We start from the raw sequence: 19,809 nt of genomic DNA, 5'->3' as shown, positions 1-19,809 counted from the left end.
TTAGCTTCTGTTCTTAAAGCTCCCTTACTTATGAATCCCCAGTGACCGGGCCACGCCTTGTCCCACACAGCCTCCTTGATGCAGACGATCCCTTCCAAATCAAGAACTATTCACGTTGCACGCTGAGATTTCTGAGCAGATAAGGACAACTCCAGCAGGCGAATCCTTTTAACAAAGGTGGTGATGTACACTGTGGCAGATGAATAGTTCTTTACAAGCAACAAAGAACAATCAGTGAATTCATTCATTTAATTCATGATTTTTTTTCCTGTTTATACTTTAAACAAACATGTCAGTTGTTTGCTTAGCTAACAAGCTCTGCCTTCATTATAAGCCATTAGTGGCTAGTAATCATTGAAGCTGTGTTTGGATTTTAGAAACACAATAAGCCTAATTAATTCCACCCTCTGTAATTTGGAACTTGTAGTGACTGACACAGTCTAGGTTGAAATGTATGTCTCTGCCCCTCTGTGAATCATTTGCAAGTCTTTTCATGGTTCATAAACTAAGGTGGAAGAACTTATGAAAACTAAGATGCCCAAATGCCCACAAAGGATGAGGTGACAAACTTAAACTAGTGCCAGAGGAGGGCCCTCGAAGAGACCTGAATCTCCACTTTCAATGAGGAGGGGAATGTATTTCTCTTTTCTCTATTTCCTCTTTAACTTTATATTTAATTGATATATTAAAAGTATGTGTGTCCATGAAACTCAAGAAGAAGGAAGACCAAAGTGTGGATACTTCATTCCTTCTTAGAATGGGGAACAAAATACCTATGGAAGGAGTTACAGAGACAAAAGGATGGACCATCCAGAGACTACCCCACCTGGGGATCCATCCCATAAACATCCAGCAAACCCAGACACTATTGCATATGCCAGCAAGATTTTGCTGAAGGGACCTGTTATAGCTGTCTCTTATGAGTCTATGCCAGTGCCTGGCAAATACAGAAGTGGATGCTCACAGTCATCTATAGAATGGAACACAGGGCCCCTAAAGAAGGAGCTAGAGAAAGTACCCAAGGAGCTAAAGGGGTCGGCAACCCTATAGGAGGATCAACAATATGAACTAACCAATACCCCCCCCCCAAGAAGTGTATCTCTAGTTGCATATGTAGCAGAGGATGGACTAGTTGACCATCAGTGGGAGGAGAGGCCCTTGGTCTTATGAAGATCATATGCAGGGAAATGCCAGGGCCAGGAAGTGGGAGTGGGTGAGTTGGGGAGCAGGGTATGTGTGTGGGAGGGTATAGGGGACTTTCAGGATAGCATTTGAAATGTAAATGAAGAAAATATCCAATAAAAAATGAAATGAAAAAACGTCTGTGTATCAAGCATGGGATATGAGGTATCTATCTATGTGCACTGTGCAGTGTTTAAATCAGGTGGGGCGTTCTGATAAAAGCACCGACACCACCACAACCATCATCATCATCACCATCATTACCACCAGCAGCAGCAACACTGCTACCAACTCCCAACTGTCAAGGGATTTCAGAGCATCTTCTCTGTTTTTTTGTGAGTTTCATTTCTGCCAAATTACAGAGCTGACCATCACACCTCCTCCCCAGTAGCTTCCTGCTTCCTGGCAGTGTGTCTCTGGCAAAGGGAAACTTGAACTTCCTTTTACCTCAGCATCTTGTGTCCAGAATTCTCTGTCAGACATCAGTGCTTCTTTTGTATTCAGGCGTGTTGCTATACAGGCTGGCCTTTCTGATTCAAATATGCCTTTGCCAGCCCCTACAGGGCAACTGGGTGCATTTCACACCAGAACTCCCAAAGTCTCAGAGTCTATTGTGTCTTAAGTTTGCATCTACAACTCTCTGGCCATATGTCTGCTATTTGGGGGGAACCCCCCTAGCCTATTTTTCTAGATGAAGATCATAGGGAGGCTTGACTTGTAGATCCAGTGAATGCATTTCAAAGGAAACCATAATCAAGCTGTTCTTATTAAAGGTGGGTTCAGATTGTCCAGACTTGTCTCTTCATGAAGCAGTTTCCAGGCTTCCATGTAATATAACCATAGATAACAGACTCTTGTATACAGTGTATTTCATATTTCAGTTCTTGGCCCACAATTGTATTGCTGTCCCGGGACAAAGCAAAACATGCATAATTGTATTAAGTAAAGACATGTCCTGTGTCATGGTGGAAGTTCACTTGATTAGCTCTATAGGAACAAACATATTCACTCTTGTTGAAAGGTGAGGAAGTAGAGAGAATTATGTTTTGTCATCTGTGTGCTTCAGCGGATGCTAATTGAAATGTACTTTTCAGGAAAGTTCTCCAGATCCAGCAGGAAACATACAGCTTTCTGCACCAGTGTAATTAAAGACAAGTCAAGACACACATTGCAATACAGTCAATATTTGCTTTTATGGTGCATTCTCTGAAATACTAGAAACAGAGTGGCCTGTATGCCAATAACAAAAAAAAAAAAAAAGGAAAGAAAGAAAAGGAAGGAAGGAAGGAAGGAAGGAAGGAAGGAAGGAAGGAAGGAAGGAAGGAAGGAAGGAAGGAAGGAAAAGAAAGAAGAAAGAAAGAAAGAAAGAAAGAAAGAAAGAAAGAAAGAAAGAAAGAAAGGAGAGAGAGAGAAAGAGAGAAAGAAAGAGAGAAATATATATCTGCTTTCATCTTTGAGAATCAAGAAACCACTAGGGCAGCTCATGTTCTTTAAGAAGTTGGGAAACTCAATCAAATACTGATTTTCCTGCCTTAATTCTTTAGCATTTAAACACAAAATACCCAAATGCAGTTTCATTGAACTTTCAGAAGAGCAAAGACACCCTTGTCTGCTTCTCAAGGAAAGACGGTCTCAGCAAGGTGTATCCAGCCCCCCATAGTGGAGTCTTAACTCTACATGGGTGGTTGCTTGAGAGGTAAAGTCTAGGCCATAGTCTCTGTGTGTGTATGTAGTACTGCTTGGTGGGACAGACATAAAGTGCCTGCCACTCACCAATCCCTTCAGCACCTGCGAAGCTGCTGGTTTGCTGTTGGACACAGCTTTCCAAAGCCAGCTGAGGTGGTCTTGGCACTGGTGTTGGCAGCTACTTATTCTCAGCAACACTGAGACCAACAATGAAATGACAACACTGTGTCATCCCCAAAGACTCATTTCTTTCCCAGACTTACTAGGAAGCCTCTTTCTCCTGTCACCAGTGCATCTACTTTAGAGCCTGACCCTGTCTCCCATTAGCACTGACCACAATCCCTAGTGGGACCTAGGTGTGGGCCATTTAGGCAACTTAACTGTCAAACCTGGGACTATGAGCTTGGAGAGCTGATAACCTTGGCCTAATGTTTTGTTTGTTTGTTTGTTTGTTTGTTTAGATAGGTTTAATTTGAATTTGTTGTTGTTGTTGTTGTTGTCTTTTTTGACAGTTTCAGTATAGCCCAGTATAACCTTGAACCTTGAGATGATCCTTCTGCTACAGCATCTTAAGTGCTGGTATTCAAGGTGTGTACCACTATGTTAGTCAGGATTCTGTAGAGAACAAAACCAGTCAAGTTGTGTGCTACTTAGTTTTGCCAACTTCACACAAGCTTAGAGCCACCTGGGAAAAGGGACTCTCATCTGAGGAATTGCCTTCATCAGAGTGGCCTGCAGGCTGGTTTGTTGGGGCATTTTCTCGACCACTAATTGTAGAGGAGAACTCAACCTGGGCTACATAGGAAAGATCAGTCAAGCCAGCCTGTAAGCAACATTTTTTCTATAGTCTCTGCTTCAGTTCCCACATTCAGGTTCCTGCCTCCTGACATAGAAGTGTGAGATAAATGAAATAAACCCCTTCTTAGCAAGTCAGTTTTGACCAGTGTGTTATCACAGCAAGGAGAAGGTAACTGGGATAAACTGACTGCTACCACCCCAGCCACCATGCCTGACTGGCTTACTCTGTTTAACATACAGTGTGTTCTTCCCTCCAGTGTCTGCTTCTCAGTTTGCCTCTGATACTTCTAAAGTCTCCTGCTGCTTCTTGAGGCTTAGGAGACTTACCCCTGCTCTCGGTTCTTGTTGCCTGCCTACCATCTCCTCCCCTTTCTCCTCCTCCTCCTCCATATCCTTGGTTTTTGGTTTTGTTTTTCTGTTTAATTTTGTGTTATCTACTTCCTCCCTCCTTTATTTCCTTATCCCTGGTCCTCCATTTACCCTCATTTTGCTATCTTGGCTTCTTTAGCACATTTAGTTTATGATTGTTCCACTCTGCCCCACCCCCACAAATATCTGTAGTTAAAATAGGTGTGTGGCCCTTCCAGGGCCTTTGGAGCCATGTACCAGAAGCTGGCCTCACCTGTTTCTCTAAGGAGAACACAGGGCATAGCTGTAGAGTAGTATCTCCCCCTCTCTTCTTCCCTTCTTCCCGGGAAGACACTAAAGCATTGCTGATCCAAAGGCCTGTTTTATTGGGCCAGTTCTGGTTGTGATGTAGTCACAGGGGACAAAGATCCTAAGGCACGGATGGTGTTTTCATTTCCATGACTCTGCTGATAAAACACTGAGAAACCTGAGGTCATCATACCAGGGGCTTGAGCTGCACAGAAAAGCCAGGAGCCTAGCAGCTACAGCTAAGCCCAGGGAGTCTGGCAGAGTAGACCAGAGTGAGCTTCAGTCAATATTGGGTTGGGCTGCATTGCCTGCTCACTGTGAGCTAGTGACCTTGCTTGCCAACCTGGAGAGAGGAACTCTGTGCGCTTTACCTTCAACATCTGTAAATTGAGGCGATAACCACCTTTTCTACAGTTGGGGTAGAGCGAGTGTAGGAGGAGCTCAGTGGGAGGTCATGGTGCCAGTAGGGTGTGTCCTTAGGAAAGGCAAGCAGGAAGCCACGCTGGACTGAGGAAACAGCTGCTCACATAGCACTTGGTTCGAACACCACATGAAAATGCAGCAGGAGAGCCATGTGAGTAACCCCAGTGCTCAGGGGGCAGAGGCAGGAGGATCCCTGGAGCCTAGGGAACCACTTAGTGAGTCTCAGGTAATGAAAGAGACTGTCTCCAAGTATGAGGTGGACAGCTCCTAAGGAACACCTTAGCGTTTCTCTCTGACTTCCACACATGCACACTGTATTGATAAAAGGTAAAGCTTGGAGCTCGGGGGCAGTCCTCAGTTCCTCTGCCATTGTCATAGTGGCCATTTGAGCCAATATGCATCCAGATAAATGAATAATTAAATGTACTGGGCTGGTGAGTTACAGCAGGCAAAGGCACTTGCTGGAAGGAGAGGGCCTGACTCTGTAAGCTGATACGTTGTCTTCTGACCATCACACACACACACACACACACACACACACAGGAGGGTGGGGCAGCAACTAGCAATAACAATATCCTTTTCTGCTAAACCTGTGTTTCCTGAAACACTGGTTGGATGTAACAATTTTCTCTCTCTCAAGCTGTTCAGAACTATGTTAAGGGTAGTTTCACAGGCTAGAAGGAGACCCTTGACACATGACACATGTAGGAGATGTGCAGTTCAGTCTCCATGTGAATCCCCCCAACAACTGGAGCAGGGGCTCTCCCTAAAGCTGTAGCCTTACTGTGGCATCCCTTCCCCAACAGGGCTGCCTTGTTTGGCCTCAGTGAGAGAAAATCTGCCTAATCTAGCAGAGACTTGATGTTGGGAGGGGGAGCGCAGGGGCCCCCCACTCTCAGAGAAGAAGGGGATGGGGATATGGGGGAAGGATTCTGAGAGAGGGGTTGGGAGGGGGCAGCATTTGGGATGTAAATCAATCAATAAATAAATATTTAAAAAAAAAGAAAAAAAAACAAAACAAAAACCTGATCATCTCCCCACACACTTTTAAGACTCATCCGCTACAGTGTATCACAGAAGAGGAAGATGGAAAGTAGCCATTCCCTGTTGAGTAGTCACAGAGGTAGAGGGGGTAAGAATGGCCAGCATTTCTAGGCCATCCTTTGTGGCCTTTGAGGTGACAGATACATTCCTTACATTAGACCACAGTCAACAAAGAAGGACTGAAGGGTCTGACTCCAGGGACAGGAGCTGATGGTAAGTGCACTTATGGGCATTGCTGGGCAGGCAGCTTATGGAGGAAAAAGGAAGCAGGTGTGAATGGGGGGGGGGGCACAGGACTTCCTCTTGAGATTACTCCAACCCAGCCCCCCTATGCCCATACATTGCAGTTGTCCAAACCATGTCAGCTATTAAACCACACCAGAGAAGGCTGCTTTTATGTGATTGACTCTAAGGTCTTTGGAGTCATCCAGGTGGATACTAGCGAAAGGAGGGCTCCTTTCTCCTTCCAAGTTCTCTCTTTCTCTAAGCATATGGATGGTGGATGCCATTTTTTGTTGAAATTTAGAAAAATATTAAGTTCACAAGAAATTCAAGCTTGGTAAATATGTCTCCATGACACCTCTGCAGAAGTGTACTTGACCACTCCTCATCCCATCTCCCTCACCTCCAACCCTCACAACTCCCTCCCCACCTTCCACCCAAGACCCAGGATCTGCTGCTCCTGGAAGCTCCCATCTCTCTTTCTGTCCACTCAGCCCATGGTGACCTGGTGCTGAGGCTTGCAGCTTTTGGGCTCAGCTGCTAAATCAATCTCCCTCCCTCCCTCCCTCCCTCCCTCCCTCCCTCCCTCCTCCCTCTCTCCCTCTCCAGCAGGATGGGGCAATGCTGGTCAGGCCTCCCTGGAAAAAAAGCAGAAATAAATCAAACACTAGCTCCTACTTAAGATCTGATGAAATTCTCCATTTCCTTTCCAAATTGAATTCCTCCCTCAGGAAGGGAGCAGCTTCTGGGAGTCACAAAGGCCTCCTTCCTTCTCTGCTGGAGGCATGTTTTAAATTAATGGACACAACACTCTAATCTGGCTGGGTGGGTCGCATTAAGGAGCAGTAGAGGGACAGTTTTCAGGCTGGGCGTGATACAAGCTTCAGGCATCTAGTACACTTGGCCTCTGCAGAGGAGTGGCCAGCCTCCACTATGCTGGGAAAGTGAGGAGCATAGATCTGCTGAAGTTCTCAGCAGCCCAGGCCTGCCTATTTCACGTGTACACACACACACACACACACACACACACACACACACACACACACCCCTACAGCACAGAGCATGTGGCAGAGAATTCAAGAGAGGGGCTGTTGTTACTTTGAGATTTAAAATAGCAATCCTGCATAACTCTCATCTGGAAAAACAATACATTAAATGACTTATGGTTTAAGAAAGCAAAACAGTAACAACAAAATCTTTGCTCTTAGTGTGAAGATGTTAGCAATGTGATTATCTTCCTTGAGGTAGGTGATCCCTCTTCCAGGGCATAAGAATTCCAGGGGTTTTGACAGAAGGGAAGCCTGAGCCAGTTGCTTGGGTCTGAGAATACAGGATTGGACTGTGCACCTGTGAGTGGGCCTTGCATACCAAATCAAGGTCATGGTAGCCTAGACATTCTAAAAGCTCTCTGTTGTGGGGTGCTGTCTATGCTAAGGGACCTGCTAACAAAGGGACATTGACTGTTGATCCTCAAAGTGGACTGAGTGTGTTGTTTTCTTTACTAGCTACTGAGGAAAACGATGCTTTAAAACGTCTACTTACCTTGAGTAAGTAATTCTGACATTCAGAGTCAGAAAGAGGGGAGGAAAGTTGTAGTTATCCCGTATGTCCCAAGTGTGCTTAACACCCTGGAGGACGGTCACTGAAAGCTTGAGGGCAGGGTCCCCCGTGGACATTGGTTACCGGGAGAGCTCTGAGTGATAACAGAGTTCACACTTCCTTCTTCCCCACAGAACAGAAGGAAATTGGTTACTGTTGACTGGGAAGAAAGGGTTGAGGGTAGGACATGGGAACTTTAGACGGATCTCTATAGATCTGTCTTTAGTACATCCCAGAGGCACCCGAGTTCAGGAAGGTGAGGAGAGAAGTCTGGTGGAGATGACTGTTCATAGGAAACAAACTGGAAGATGGAAAATGAAGCTCACTCCCCACCAGCCACTCATGTGAATTCTTCCATCTCTTCTGGAATAGTCATTCACATGGGCCCCCATTGGAACAAAGCAGTGGACCCCAGTCAGGGGCAGTCCCCCTACAAGTCCACACATCCCCTTTTGAACCTTCCTGGCTTGAGCCAGAGTCAGCTGTCTGATCTCTGCCCACATGGCCATGGCTGTCACAGTGGCCACTGGACCCTTTCCAGAGATGAGCCTGCTCATACAGTCTGAAGTTACTCTATTTTGTTTTAGCTAACGGGTGCGCTGCTGCCAGCAGTATGTCTGGAATGTTATTTACTTATGCATTTCTGTGGCTTTTCATGTAGCATCACACTTGGTGGAGCCAGGGGTCATTCATTTGAGAATGCCAGGCTGTGCCATTTGTCTTTCTTGGTAAGGTAAAGGGAAGGCTGGCTCCTGTGCTGGGAGGTTCCTTCCCTCCCTCCCTGCCTGCCTTCTTACATTTTTGTCTGAGCTGGTAATCTGTTTGACTCTTGGTGCCTGTTGTACCGCACCCCTTTTTCCTCAGTGCTTCAACTCTGCTTTTAATATGTGGGGTTTCTGTGGGCTTTCCGGAAAGCCTGGCAGATGCTTTTTCATTTGCGTGCCTGCCCTGTTATTACTTCACATGAAAGCTGTCTATTTTGGCAGTCCTGACTCCTGCGATTGCAATTTAGCTCTCTGAGCTGAATGGGTGATATTGTGCAAGGGAAATATAGGTGGGGGTTTTCTCTAATGGGGGCTGTGGGGGCGGACCAAAAATCTGCATGCTGCTGTCTTGGCTTGTGCAGAGATGACATGATGGCAAACAAATAGGTTTTGAAAGAACGAACTCATTCCTTACTTTGGGAGTTCTCACAACTCGCTTGCTTTAATTGATAGATTTGTTTTTAAAGAACAAATTCTTCATTAGGAAGGACATAAACAAGTTCTAGATAAATGCTAAAGGCTGAAGGTGAAAGCAAAGCGAAGATCCTGTCTGTCTGTCCTTTCTGACAGCCGCTTCCTCCCACATCATCTCTGCAGTTTTAATCATGGTATTTGGAGTCACAGACTATGGAAACTGCGATTAGATGAGTTGGTATCTGGTGCCAACCCTTGGGCCATTTGCACGCCTGGGAGGGATAGTGCCCACCTTTCACTCTCGGGGTCCCTGGTCACATGCATCTGTAAGGGCCTGCAGCTTACATGGAGAGTTTTGTTTACAGGCACAGGGCTCTTCTCCGGGCTAGCCCAGAGTCTCCCCTTTGAGTGTTAACTCCACAGTCAGCTCTAGTATGAAATGGAAGATTTGGGGTTCTATTCTTTTCAGCTTTTCCTGGCCTTCCAAGTGACTTCTTGATTTGCCTGTGAGCTACTAGAATTTTTGGCTGAACAACTTCTTTGATCATTCTCGTGACAGCATGGACTTCGCATTCTCACACCTGTTCTTCTTTTACAGCCCAGATTTCATAGTAAACGTTTCCATTGCCTTGTAATTTTTTCAGGATAAAACTTAGTACGGGTTACTTATTATAGGTAATAGCAGCTTGATGACGAAGACAACTGCTGGCAGGAACAGCAACCTGAGCCGCCGCCAGAAACGTAAACTGCCACTTGGTTTAGGTTTAAAAGCATTGCAGCCGCATCTATCCATCATGATCCGGCATGCACACAGTAATAACAGACTCTGTGGGCTAAGAAAGCCGCCCCACTGAGTAGCCACAGGGACAGGTGCTAACAGGACTCTACGTGTTTTCTCTCCCATTATATGCAGCCCACACATCATCTTCCTCTCTCAGAGCACCTTAACGGGCAGGAGCCATCTCTGTGGGACCCGTCTTTGCCATGAAATCGCTCACTCCTGGTTTGGCCTAGTCATTGGGGCCCGAGACTGGACAGAGGAGTGGCTCAGTGAAGGATTTGCCACTCACTTGGAAGATATATTTTGGGCTGAAGCACAGCAGGTAGGTTCAAAGAATTTCCCTACTCAGAATCAAGTTCTGTTTTCATTCATTCATTCATTATTCATTCACTGATTATATGCTATGTGTACTAAGCACTATGTTTGCTGAATAAATCACTGTAAAAAGTCTCTTCCCTTCAAGTTCACAATCTAGACATGGAGGGAACAGACAACAAAAGAAATAGCAATGTGATAAGTACTGTGAGGAGAAGGGGGCCTCACACAGAGTGAGGGGAGCTCACACTGAGTGAGGGGGAGCTCACACAGAGTGAGGGGGAGCTCACACAGAGTGGGGGGAGCTCACACAGAGTGGGGGGGAGCTCACACAGAGTGAGGGGGAAGATCACACAGAGTGGGGGGAGCTCACACAGAGTGGGGGGAGCTCACACAGAGTGCAGGGAGCTCACACAGAGTGGGGGGAGCTCACACAGAGTGGGGGGAGCTCACACAGAGTGGGGGGAGCTCACACAGAGTGGGGGGAGCTCACACAGAGTGCAGGGGGAAGATCACACAGAGTGGGGGGAGCTCACACAGAGTGGGGGGAGCTCACACAGAGAGTGGGGGGGCTCACACAGAGTGGGGGGGAGCTCACACAGAGGGGGGGTGGGGGAAAGGCTCATACAGAGTTGAGGGAGCTGTTTTGACCATGGAGTCAGAGAAGACCCCTGTTAAGTATATGTTTGAACAGAGGCATGAAGGTCAGACTCCTGCATTGCATAATCCCATGCGTTAAACACACAGGATGTTTTATTTTGTTTTGTTTTTGTTTTGTCTGGAGATAGGGCCCGGCTATGTAGCGCCAGCTGGCCTGAAGCTTACTGTATAAACCAGACTGGGCTTGAGTTTATATGAGTACTCATCCCTGGCTATAGGCTTTTTAAATAATCAGGTTCAAATATTGATCCATAGTGGGTGTGGCTTATACTGGGTGAGGCTGAGGCAGGAAGATGGACAGGAGTTGAGGCCAGCTTAGTCTTCATAAGTTCCAGGTCAGTCAGGATTAGATAACAAGACCCTATGTCAACTCCCCCTCCCCTCCCAAAAAAAAGAATAAAAAACCAGGCAGTTGGTGCTATGGATTAGGTGGCATGACAAACTGGCTGGCCTCTGCTCCGCCACCACAGTCAGTTGTCATGTCTAAAGGGAGGTTCAGTATGGCTGGAACAACAAGCCCCAATATTTTAGGGAACTCAGTATTTCTAAATTCTTATGTGATGCTCATTAATTCAGAAAAGGTGTTATAAACCAGGGGTAGTGGCTCACACTTGTATTCCCAGTGTGGGAGAGTTCGAGCATGGGTATTGCCACAGCTCTGAAGGAACCCTGGGCTGTGTGGTGAGCTCAGCACTGGCCTCAGCTTGACAGATACCTCGTCACAAAACACAAAAGGCAAACGTTTTATCCATCGTACAAACCAAGAGCTGAGAGTGTAGCACAGTGGCCACACTTCTGCTCACCCAGCAGAGAATGTTCCCTTAGTGGTCATGTGCCTCTGCTTAGCCCACAGGCCTGGACTCAACCTCTAGGATGAAAAGCACGGATCACACACTCCTTCACTGCCTCCACTTTAACCTCGACCTTGAGCTCTCCTGAGCATGGGACTGCAGGACCATTTCCTACCTTCTATCTCTTTCTTTCTTTCTTTCTTTCTTTCTTTCTTTCTTTCTTTCTTTCTCTCTTTCTTTCTTTCTTTCTTTCTTTCTTTCTTTCTTTCTCTCTTTCTTTCTTTCTCTTTTATTTATTTATTTATTATTTTATTTTATTTTTTCGAGACAGGGTTTCTCTGTATAGCCCTGGCTGTCCTGGAACTCACTTTGTAGTTCAGGCTGGAATTGAACTCAGAAATCTGCCTGCCTCTGCCTCCCGAGTGCTGGGATTAAAGGCGTGTGCCACCGCACCCGGCTTCTATCTATTTCCTGATCCTAGTGTCACTCCTTTTCTGCATGGTCTCCATCCTCAACATCCTAGGCATGTTGGTACTTTTCTAAAACTCCCAAGTTTGTTTTTACTGTTTGATTTTGGTCAAGAACATTCTGCCTGGTGAAATCTTGTGTTTCGGTGGCCGTCTTGAGGCCCCATCTCTTATTCTCAAACTGATTTACACCTCAAACTCTCCAACACAGCTTTGCTGGACTCTGGATTCCTGTTGCTTCTGCTGTGTGCATTTCTTACCCTCATAGAGAGACAGTGTCATCCATCGCACAGTGGTGCTGCCTTTCACTTGTCCTCTTGTACCAATCTATATCCTCCACTCCAAAGAAGCTGCACAGTTGATAGAAAGGGTGGCTAGGATCTGCGCTGGACCAGGTTTGAGTCCCAGCTCTCTGGCTCAATGGCTTTCTGCGCACAGGCAGGATATATAGCTTCTTTGGACCGCAGTTTTCCCCTTAGGAAAATAAGTCTAAGAAGGCTCATATTCACAAGTTGGATATATGTGTGAGCTTAACACATTCTAGACACATGGAAGCTGTGTGTGAAATGCCTGTTTGCTTCCATCCTGGGCACTGACACTCTGCAAAGGGTGAGTATCAGTATACCCTGTCTTCAACTTTCCCTGACTAGCTCCCCATTAAGACAAGCAGCCTGGAACTCCTGATGTTCATTTCTGTCATCCCAGAGTGTCCCTGACTTCATGTTCAAGAGAAAGCCCTCTTTTTCCCATGCGCCCTGTCTGTTTGGTTCCTGCTTCTGTCCTGAGTATCTCCTTACCAAGTGACAGAGTGGAGGCTGGGCTCCATCTCTCAGCTGCTGGCATGCCTTCCATGGCCTTTCTATGTTCAATCTATGGGACCAGAAGGTGATGGCTAAGAGAAACTGTCCATGGATGGGAAGAGAGAAATACTGAAATAAAGAGCTAATGAGTGTCAGGTACTATGCGCATTCAGAGGTAGAAGAGGCCTGAAAGCCTTGTGGACAAGCTGCCCACTGCTGTGGCTTTAAGGAAAGCAGAGACTAGGCTCTCCACTACTCCTGTACCCACTGTGATAAATAGCCCTTTCGTGTCTTCCTGAAGAAGAGGGGCATGAGGACCAAGGGTAGGACTCTTCTTTGGGATGCAGCAGCTCCAGTAGAGAAGAGGGTGACAGAATGCAGTGATGGCTATGATCACATGGAAACATTCACTGCAGCACTGAGCCCAAGTGCACAGCAAAGCATGTCAAGTCAGAATGAGGAGGAAGCTGCAGTCTCTCAGAGCAGTGGCTGGGAAGAAGTGAGTTGACTTGCCAGGTTGGGTGGTATACTACCTTCATTGACTAGATAAACTCTATGCTCCATCCACATCTAGGCTGTCCTGGTTGGGCTGTCATAATCAAATTCCAGAAGTTGTGGCTTAAGTAACTGCTCGAGTTGACAGGAACCCTAAGATCCAGGGACCAACAGGATTGCTTTTCTGTGGTGGCCTCTTGTCTTTGCTGCTGCCCAATGGTTGCCTCCTCACTTGAGCCTCCCATAATTATTCTTCCACTCTTGAGAGATGGACAGAGCTCTGGCATCTTCCTGACCACAGCCCTGAAGGTTCCCCTCTGATAGCTTCATTTAACCATAATCACCTTTGGAAGTCTTTGGAAGCCCAGTCTTTCATGTACATATCTTGTGGAGCAGCCTATTGATCTTCTGACTCCTCTGCAACTCTGCCCTCTTGGCTTGGTTGTCTGCTCCAAACCTGTCCGCACCCCTCACCGTGTTCTAAGAACATCACACTCTTTCCAAGCCAGTGGTGCGCTCTCACTCTCTGAAGTCTCTGCCCCTGCAAGCTCAGGCATTACCACCTACCGTGGAAACCTTCTGAACCCTTGTGTCCCTACTGACAGAGCTGCTCCATGGTCCTTGTTGAGCCACACATTGTCCCCAGTGTGATATTAGTGCCCTCCGTGGTAGAACAGTCCTCCATCCTGACCCAGGGCCTACACAGATTTGATGAATGCATTACTAAAGACCAGTAATTCCTAGAAATGTCTGCAGACCCGATGTCCCCCTCCTTGCAGGGCACTCCACTGCCTGCCTTCTCTTATGGAGATCCCAGCCGTCCATGTGGTGGCCTTGTGAGCACGCCCATGTGACAGCAGCCAATTCTAACTCTCTGGAGCAGTGTGATGGCCTCCCCTGCCTCCAAATTGAGTCCAGACAGTAATACTTTTTTTTTTTTCCTGGATCTATGCAAACAGTCATCTGGATTACATTAGCAAGCTCCACTATAAACAGTCCTTAACAAAATTGAAGGTTGGGAAAAAGAAGAGGTAAATGGGGGAGGGGCCTTTCCCCTCCCCATGCAGAAGCACAAGGCAGGGAAGGGAGGCTGGATGGTATCAAAGGAGAAATGGTTTGTGGGGAAGACCCCATTTCAGGTGAGTATTCTGGACTGGAGTAGTTTCCAGGGCCAGGGACTCAAAGGACAGGGCCAGCTGCACCATCAGTGCAGGGGCTGTACAGCTTGCTCAGTGCTCCTTGGAGGACCAGTTGGTTGTTTTCTGTTGGAGAGCGAGGAGCTGAGTAGGCCCAGTTGTCCCCCAGTGAAACAAAGCAAATCCTTTGCTGAGTAAAACCTGACCCAACACATGACTGCTGTGCACATTCTTTGTGTCTGTGTCCCACGCAGCTGCCCCCCCATGAGGCCCTGGAGCAGCAGGAGCTGAGGGCTTGCCTGCGCTGGCACCGCCTGCAGGATGAGCTTCGGAACTGCCCAGAGGGAATGCAGGTGTTAAGGTAAGGCACCAATGCTTCCCACCACCTCGTCTCCCTTCCCTCCCTCCTTCCCTCCCTCCCTCCTTCCCTCCCTCTCTCCTTTCTTCCCTCCAACCCTCCCTCCTTCCCTCCTTCTCTCCCTCCCTCCTTCCTTTCTTCTCTCCCTCCCTCCTTCTCTCCCTCCCTCCCTCCTTCCCTCCAACCCTCCCTCCTTCCCTTCCTCCCTCCCTCCCTTCCTCCCTCCCTCCCTCTTTTCCTTCCTTCCTTTTTGCTTTTAAAATCAAACAGGGCTTGGGTTCCTCACACTAGGGACATGATTGCTATCTTTTAAGTCTCTCTGAGTGTGGGTTTTGATTTGCCTTTTGAAAACTTCCTAGTGTCTCTCTAGTCAGGGAAAGAGAGAGAGACAGACAGACAGACAGACAGACAGGCAGGCAGGCAGAAATAACAGCTAGCATGAGGCCATTTCCGGCACTAAATTCCTCACTTGAAGTTCTAATAGTCACTTTATGTGGTAACTGTGGATGTGAAAAAGGTTAGGGTTCGACAGTTTGTCAGACAGTAACCCTTTAAAGCCAAAGAGGGGAAAATGTGTAAGAAAATATTGACTACTTTGTGTTTAGTAGTAACAGATGTGCATGTCAATGGGCCTTTTGTTCAGTTGTTGCCCAGCAGGAAACCGCCATTGCTCTCTGCACTCGCAGCTCCTGGGTGGTGTTCTGAGACTGCACATGGCACATGTAGGATTACTTCGTGCCATTTTCCCAGTTCTGTCCTCTCTCCTTTGGTGTTTTTGTGCTATAAATACTTACCTGTAGCCTCTTGCCTAGCCCCAGGAGCACCAAGGTTGCTACAGAAGGTTCCATGCAGCCCCTGTTAAGGGGAATCAAGTGTTTAAAGTCTGCAGTCAGTGGGCTGGGTGGCCCATGTAGGAATTTCCCCTTTCTCAGCCCATTGTACATGACTCCCCAAGGGCAACCTGCTCCCTCTGGGCAGGGGCCTGCCGTGGGCCTTCTGCTGATGTTACATGCTTCTAAATAAGCACCTGCTCCTGTGCTGGGCCTGGAGCATGCTGGGAGGCAAAACCAGAGCCAAAACAGACCAAGCCTGCTAGACCCTAGCAGGCAAGGCTGGCTGGTGCTTTCGTGCAGTGCTGCCTTTGCGGAGGCAGGCTCCCTGCCTGCATGACAACTGTCACCTCCCAGGCTCACTCATCCATTGTTTAGGAGAAACAGCTAGAACAGTTGTAAAGCTCAACCAGACAGGAGCCAGGAACCAGAAGCTCTGCCATTCTGCTATGGGCCACTGTGCCTGTATCTTTTCCCTTAGCCAACCTCTGGGGAGCCTGTGTGAACCGCTGACCCAGTGTGGCTGCTCTTACAGTGTGAACATGGTGCCTGCTCTCAAGGAGCTTCCACTTAGCAAGAACAGTGAAAAGAGCTTTGCTGTGCCTTGGGAACAGAAAATGGCAGAGCTATGAGTCAAGAGAGACTTTACCTCACATTCGTCAGAAGCTAGCTAATCTCTGGTGTGCAGGGATCCTGGGTCACCTGCTGTTTCCTGTGTAGAGGGGCAGAGGTGCAGGGCAGAGGGGAGGTCTGGTAGAGCAGTGAGCTGTGTGTGTGTGTGTGTGTACACACCTGTACATGGGTGAATGTGTGGATATGTGTAGACACACAGCCAGCAATGCTTACTGTGGAGACAAGGGCAGTGAGTACCCAGAATGACTGGGGCTTTGAGTTGAGTGCTTGGGTAGATGGTGATGACATTTATGTAGATGGAAGAACCGGTGTTAATAAAGATTCTGTTATTGCACGTGCTGACTTTGAGATGCTGAGTATAGGAATATTTCCTATCGGTGGAAGGCAGGAGCTTATGGGAAAGAGACCAGTACTCATGTGAGTATGCTCCATCCACCCAGGAACCGAAGAGGCAAGCAAAGTTGTCAGATGGTCCAGCAACGGATCCTAGGTAAATAGCTATGCACGTAGAAGACACTGGGGAATCCAGGTCATGAAAGTAAGTGAAGGTGGGCGTGATTTGTGTTAGACACTCCTAAGAAATGTGACCTTTAGATAAAAGTGTGTGCGATAACATTGGCCTTGGGGTCCATGCTTGTTTCTGTGCTGGGGAGAAGGTGGCTGAAGGGAGCTGTGAAGAGTGATTGCCATGAGCAGAGCTGACTGCGCTAGCTCAGGAGGCATCACTGTGGAGGCAACATGGGGTCCTGCCACAGCTAAGGGCAAGCTGTATGAACTGTAAATGTTTCAGCCTCAGATTCTGCTTCTCAAATTAAGAGACCTTCTCCATTCTCCATGTTTAATTCCCCAGATGGTTGTGATTCTGCCTGGTCATGGTCCTTTGGTGTGGAGAAGAGCATCCACAACATCTTGCAGAATGTCTCCAGTTCGTAAAATGAGTTGCACTGCCCCCCAGAAGCTCCTTTGCACCCCTGGCCTCTGCAGAGATGTGGTCCACCCACTTGCAGGCAATTGTCTTTTCCATAGTGAGAGGAGTTGGGAGTATTTTAGATATTTGAACTACGAGGCTTCTTGTGGCTTTTATTTATTTTTCTTTGTCTTAATATTCAGAAACTGTGTTGTCCTAAATTTAGGCTGTCTGGAACAATGCATTTGAAGGATTCTTTGCAGACTGATACAGAGAACAGTCATCACTGCATGTTCGCTGCAGAGGAATTACTTGATTGGCTTCAACTTAGTCCTGTCCCCTGTGGTTCTCCCTAAAATGAACCCAGAGAACCTCAAGTTACTGACATGGAAAACAGAAAGGGCATACTAAGAAAGGGATACAAACCTGTTCTAAGATTGTGTTTCACTATGCAGATGACCCTGAGAAAGAACCCCTTTAAACAGTACAGTGATCAGAGATAATGCCTTTTTTTGTCAAGCTACTCCACCATCTTGAAAGATGGGTGGAGAGCCATGTGAGCCTTAGAGACAAAATGTGTGCAGTGTCACTGCTGTCACTCTGTGCCCCCTTGTCATGGCTCTGCCTGCAATTGCACTGAAAAAAAAAATCAAGTCAGAAGGCCGCGTGTCAAAGGATTGTGCGTGGGCAACACCAATCACCCCATCAAAGAAAATGGCATCTTGCTGGTTTTACACAGTAAAGAATTACAAAGTAAGAAGAGACACAGCAAGAATTTGAGACCTTCTTTTGTCATCACTGCATGCACACACACCTGTGCCACTGTGTGCATGCCACTGATTTATACTCCCACGATTTAAGACTAGAATTAGTAAGAATCTTGAGTCTGAGTAAGTTGCCCAGGCTGTCCTTGCATTGTGATCTTCCTGCCTCCACTCTAAGTGCTGGGATTACCTTCCTGTACCATGTGACCAGCTGCTGCCAGCCTCGATACTCCCAGTGTTGGACATGCATCTTATCCTTGGCATCTTACATTGACTGCTGATTCGTTTCATCCAATGAGTCTTCTACTGACTTTGCTATGAATATCATCTGAGCTCCAACAGAGTCTTGTAAATTCCTTCCTACCTCTAAGGTGGTCACAGCTCTGCAAGCACAGTCACTTACCCTGAGTTGCAAATATTAGGGGACTTATTGCTAAGTCCATGATAGTGTGTGTGTGTTGGCTGTTTAGAGACTTTGCCCTAGCAGAGACACAGTGGCACTCTCTCACTCTCACCCATCTGCCAGCCCTAGACAGAATTGCCAGTTTTCTCATGCCAGCAGTACAGCACTATCCAGATGCTAGGGAATTTCTGCAAGGCTCCCAGTCCCTCAACTCTCAGCACAGCTGGATCACAAATCTTCTCAAGTGCTTTTGGTTAAGGGTTTCTGACAAGCCACAAGTGGTGGACAAACTACAAGGCACAGCCTGAAGAAGCCTCTTTATTTTGTTTTGTTGTTGTTATTTGATTGATTGTTTGTGATTTATTACTGCTGCTTATTTTGGGATTAATTCTTAAAGTAATGCTCAAGCTAAGAAAGCAGAAGGCTGCTGTAACTCCTCTGAGCCACCACAGCCGCTACAGTGCTAGATAGATAAAGGCATCCTGTCTACCTTCGTATGAATGCATTACCCAGAGGCCACGGAAACACTATCCCTGATAGTGGGGTGGGAGGCACATTGTAATTCTGTCCAGAGCTAAAGTGCAAGCCATCTGCAAATGTGCATGATACCTCAGCTCCCAGCTTCTAATCTCCAGCCATAGAGCATGCTCATTAAAACTCTTCTCATGGAATCCTGGAAGTTTTCACCTCTCAAATTTTCTTAAAATTGGTATTTCTAATTTCTGAAGAATGTGGCAGTTTTCTCATGGTGTGTGTAGACATATCAGTTGGCAAAATGACACAAGCCAGCCTGAGAAAATCTCTCCCCTCAAGAGCCCCTAACTGGTGCTTTGGATAGATATATGCCTTCCTGATGTCCCTCTCCTCTCTAGGGTGCATGTGGCTTGGGCTATGAGACAGTCAACCTTCCAACCAGTGGCTTCTTCCTTACCAATTCCAGGCTGGCCTCTCCTTCCCCTTCCCCTTCCCCTTCTCCCTCCCCCTCCCCTCCCCTCCCCCTCCCCCTCCCCTCCCCCTCTTCTCCCCCTCCTCCTGTTGCCTCTGTCTTCAGGCTGCCTCAGACATGCTGTATATTCTTCCTAGGACTTCAGCTCTCTGATTGCTAGCATTATCGATTATCAAAGGGTCGAATAAGTTTTGTTTGTTTGGGCAGACATTGTTTTGGGGCTCTCTGCCCAATGTGGACGTGTTTAGAGTCCTCCTCCATAAGCACCCACCTCACTCTTTGTTGCCTCTGTCTTCCATTATCTACAGAAACACTCTCTTTTTCTTCGCCATTAGCAGATAAATAGCTCACCTTTCTCACTTTAGTGCCACCCCATCATCTAATCACCAGCTGACCCTGTTGGGAACACTCAGTTGTCTGGAGTCCACATGCTGCTCTCTTGGGAATAGAGAAGCATTGCCCCCTACACCTTGTGTCCTGGTTGTGCTGTATTCTGTAACTGTCTTTCCGTTCTTTCCTTCCTTTATTCCTCTGCTTTCCCTGGCATCACTGGGAAGTCCAGGGAACTTCTGTCTCTGACTTCCACGCCAGAAGCAAGGATTCTTCCTGCTGCTGCCCCTGCCCCCATCTCCTTTTTGGTCATATCAGAGTTGTTTCTTGTTCCACATTTGATGTTCCTCGGGGGACTACATTCCCAGTTAGTTACAGGGTCTTCCAGAGTGATGTTATCCAAA

General features: G+C 47.1%; 1 protein-coding gene across 11 annotated transcripts in view; it reads left to right on the top strand.

The window, feature by feature from the left end:
* The window catches only part of Aopep (aminopeptidase O (putative)), a 322,738-nt gene that overhangs the window by 178,528 nt on the left and 124,401 nt on the right, over positions 1-19,809 (top strand). For all 11 annotated transcript variants that reach the window (XR_015045417.1, XR_015045416.1, XR_003834639.1 and 8 more), the window contains 2 exons: positions 9,703-9,892; positions 14,489-14,595. Coding sequence is in view for 7 of the 11 variants with exons in the window: in XM_029468263.2 (XP_029324123.1) it covers positions 9,703-9,892; positions 14,489-14,595 (297 nt within the window). In the remaining 4 variants the exon portion in view is untranslated. The remainder of the gene's footprint in view (positions 1-9,702; positions 9,893-14,488; positions 14,596-19,809) is intronic.

This window comes from Mus caroli, unplaced genomic scaffold, assembly GCF_978045245.1.
Source record: "Mus caroli unplaced genomic scaffold, Mus_caroli_1 scaffold_15, whole genome shotgun sequence".
NCBI classification, from domain to species: Eukaryota; Metazoa; Chordata; class Mammalia; order Rodentia; family Muridae; genus Mus; species Mus caroli.
Note: the sequence above shows the minus strand (reverse complement) of the source record. Positions and strands in the feature narration are given on the sequence as shown.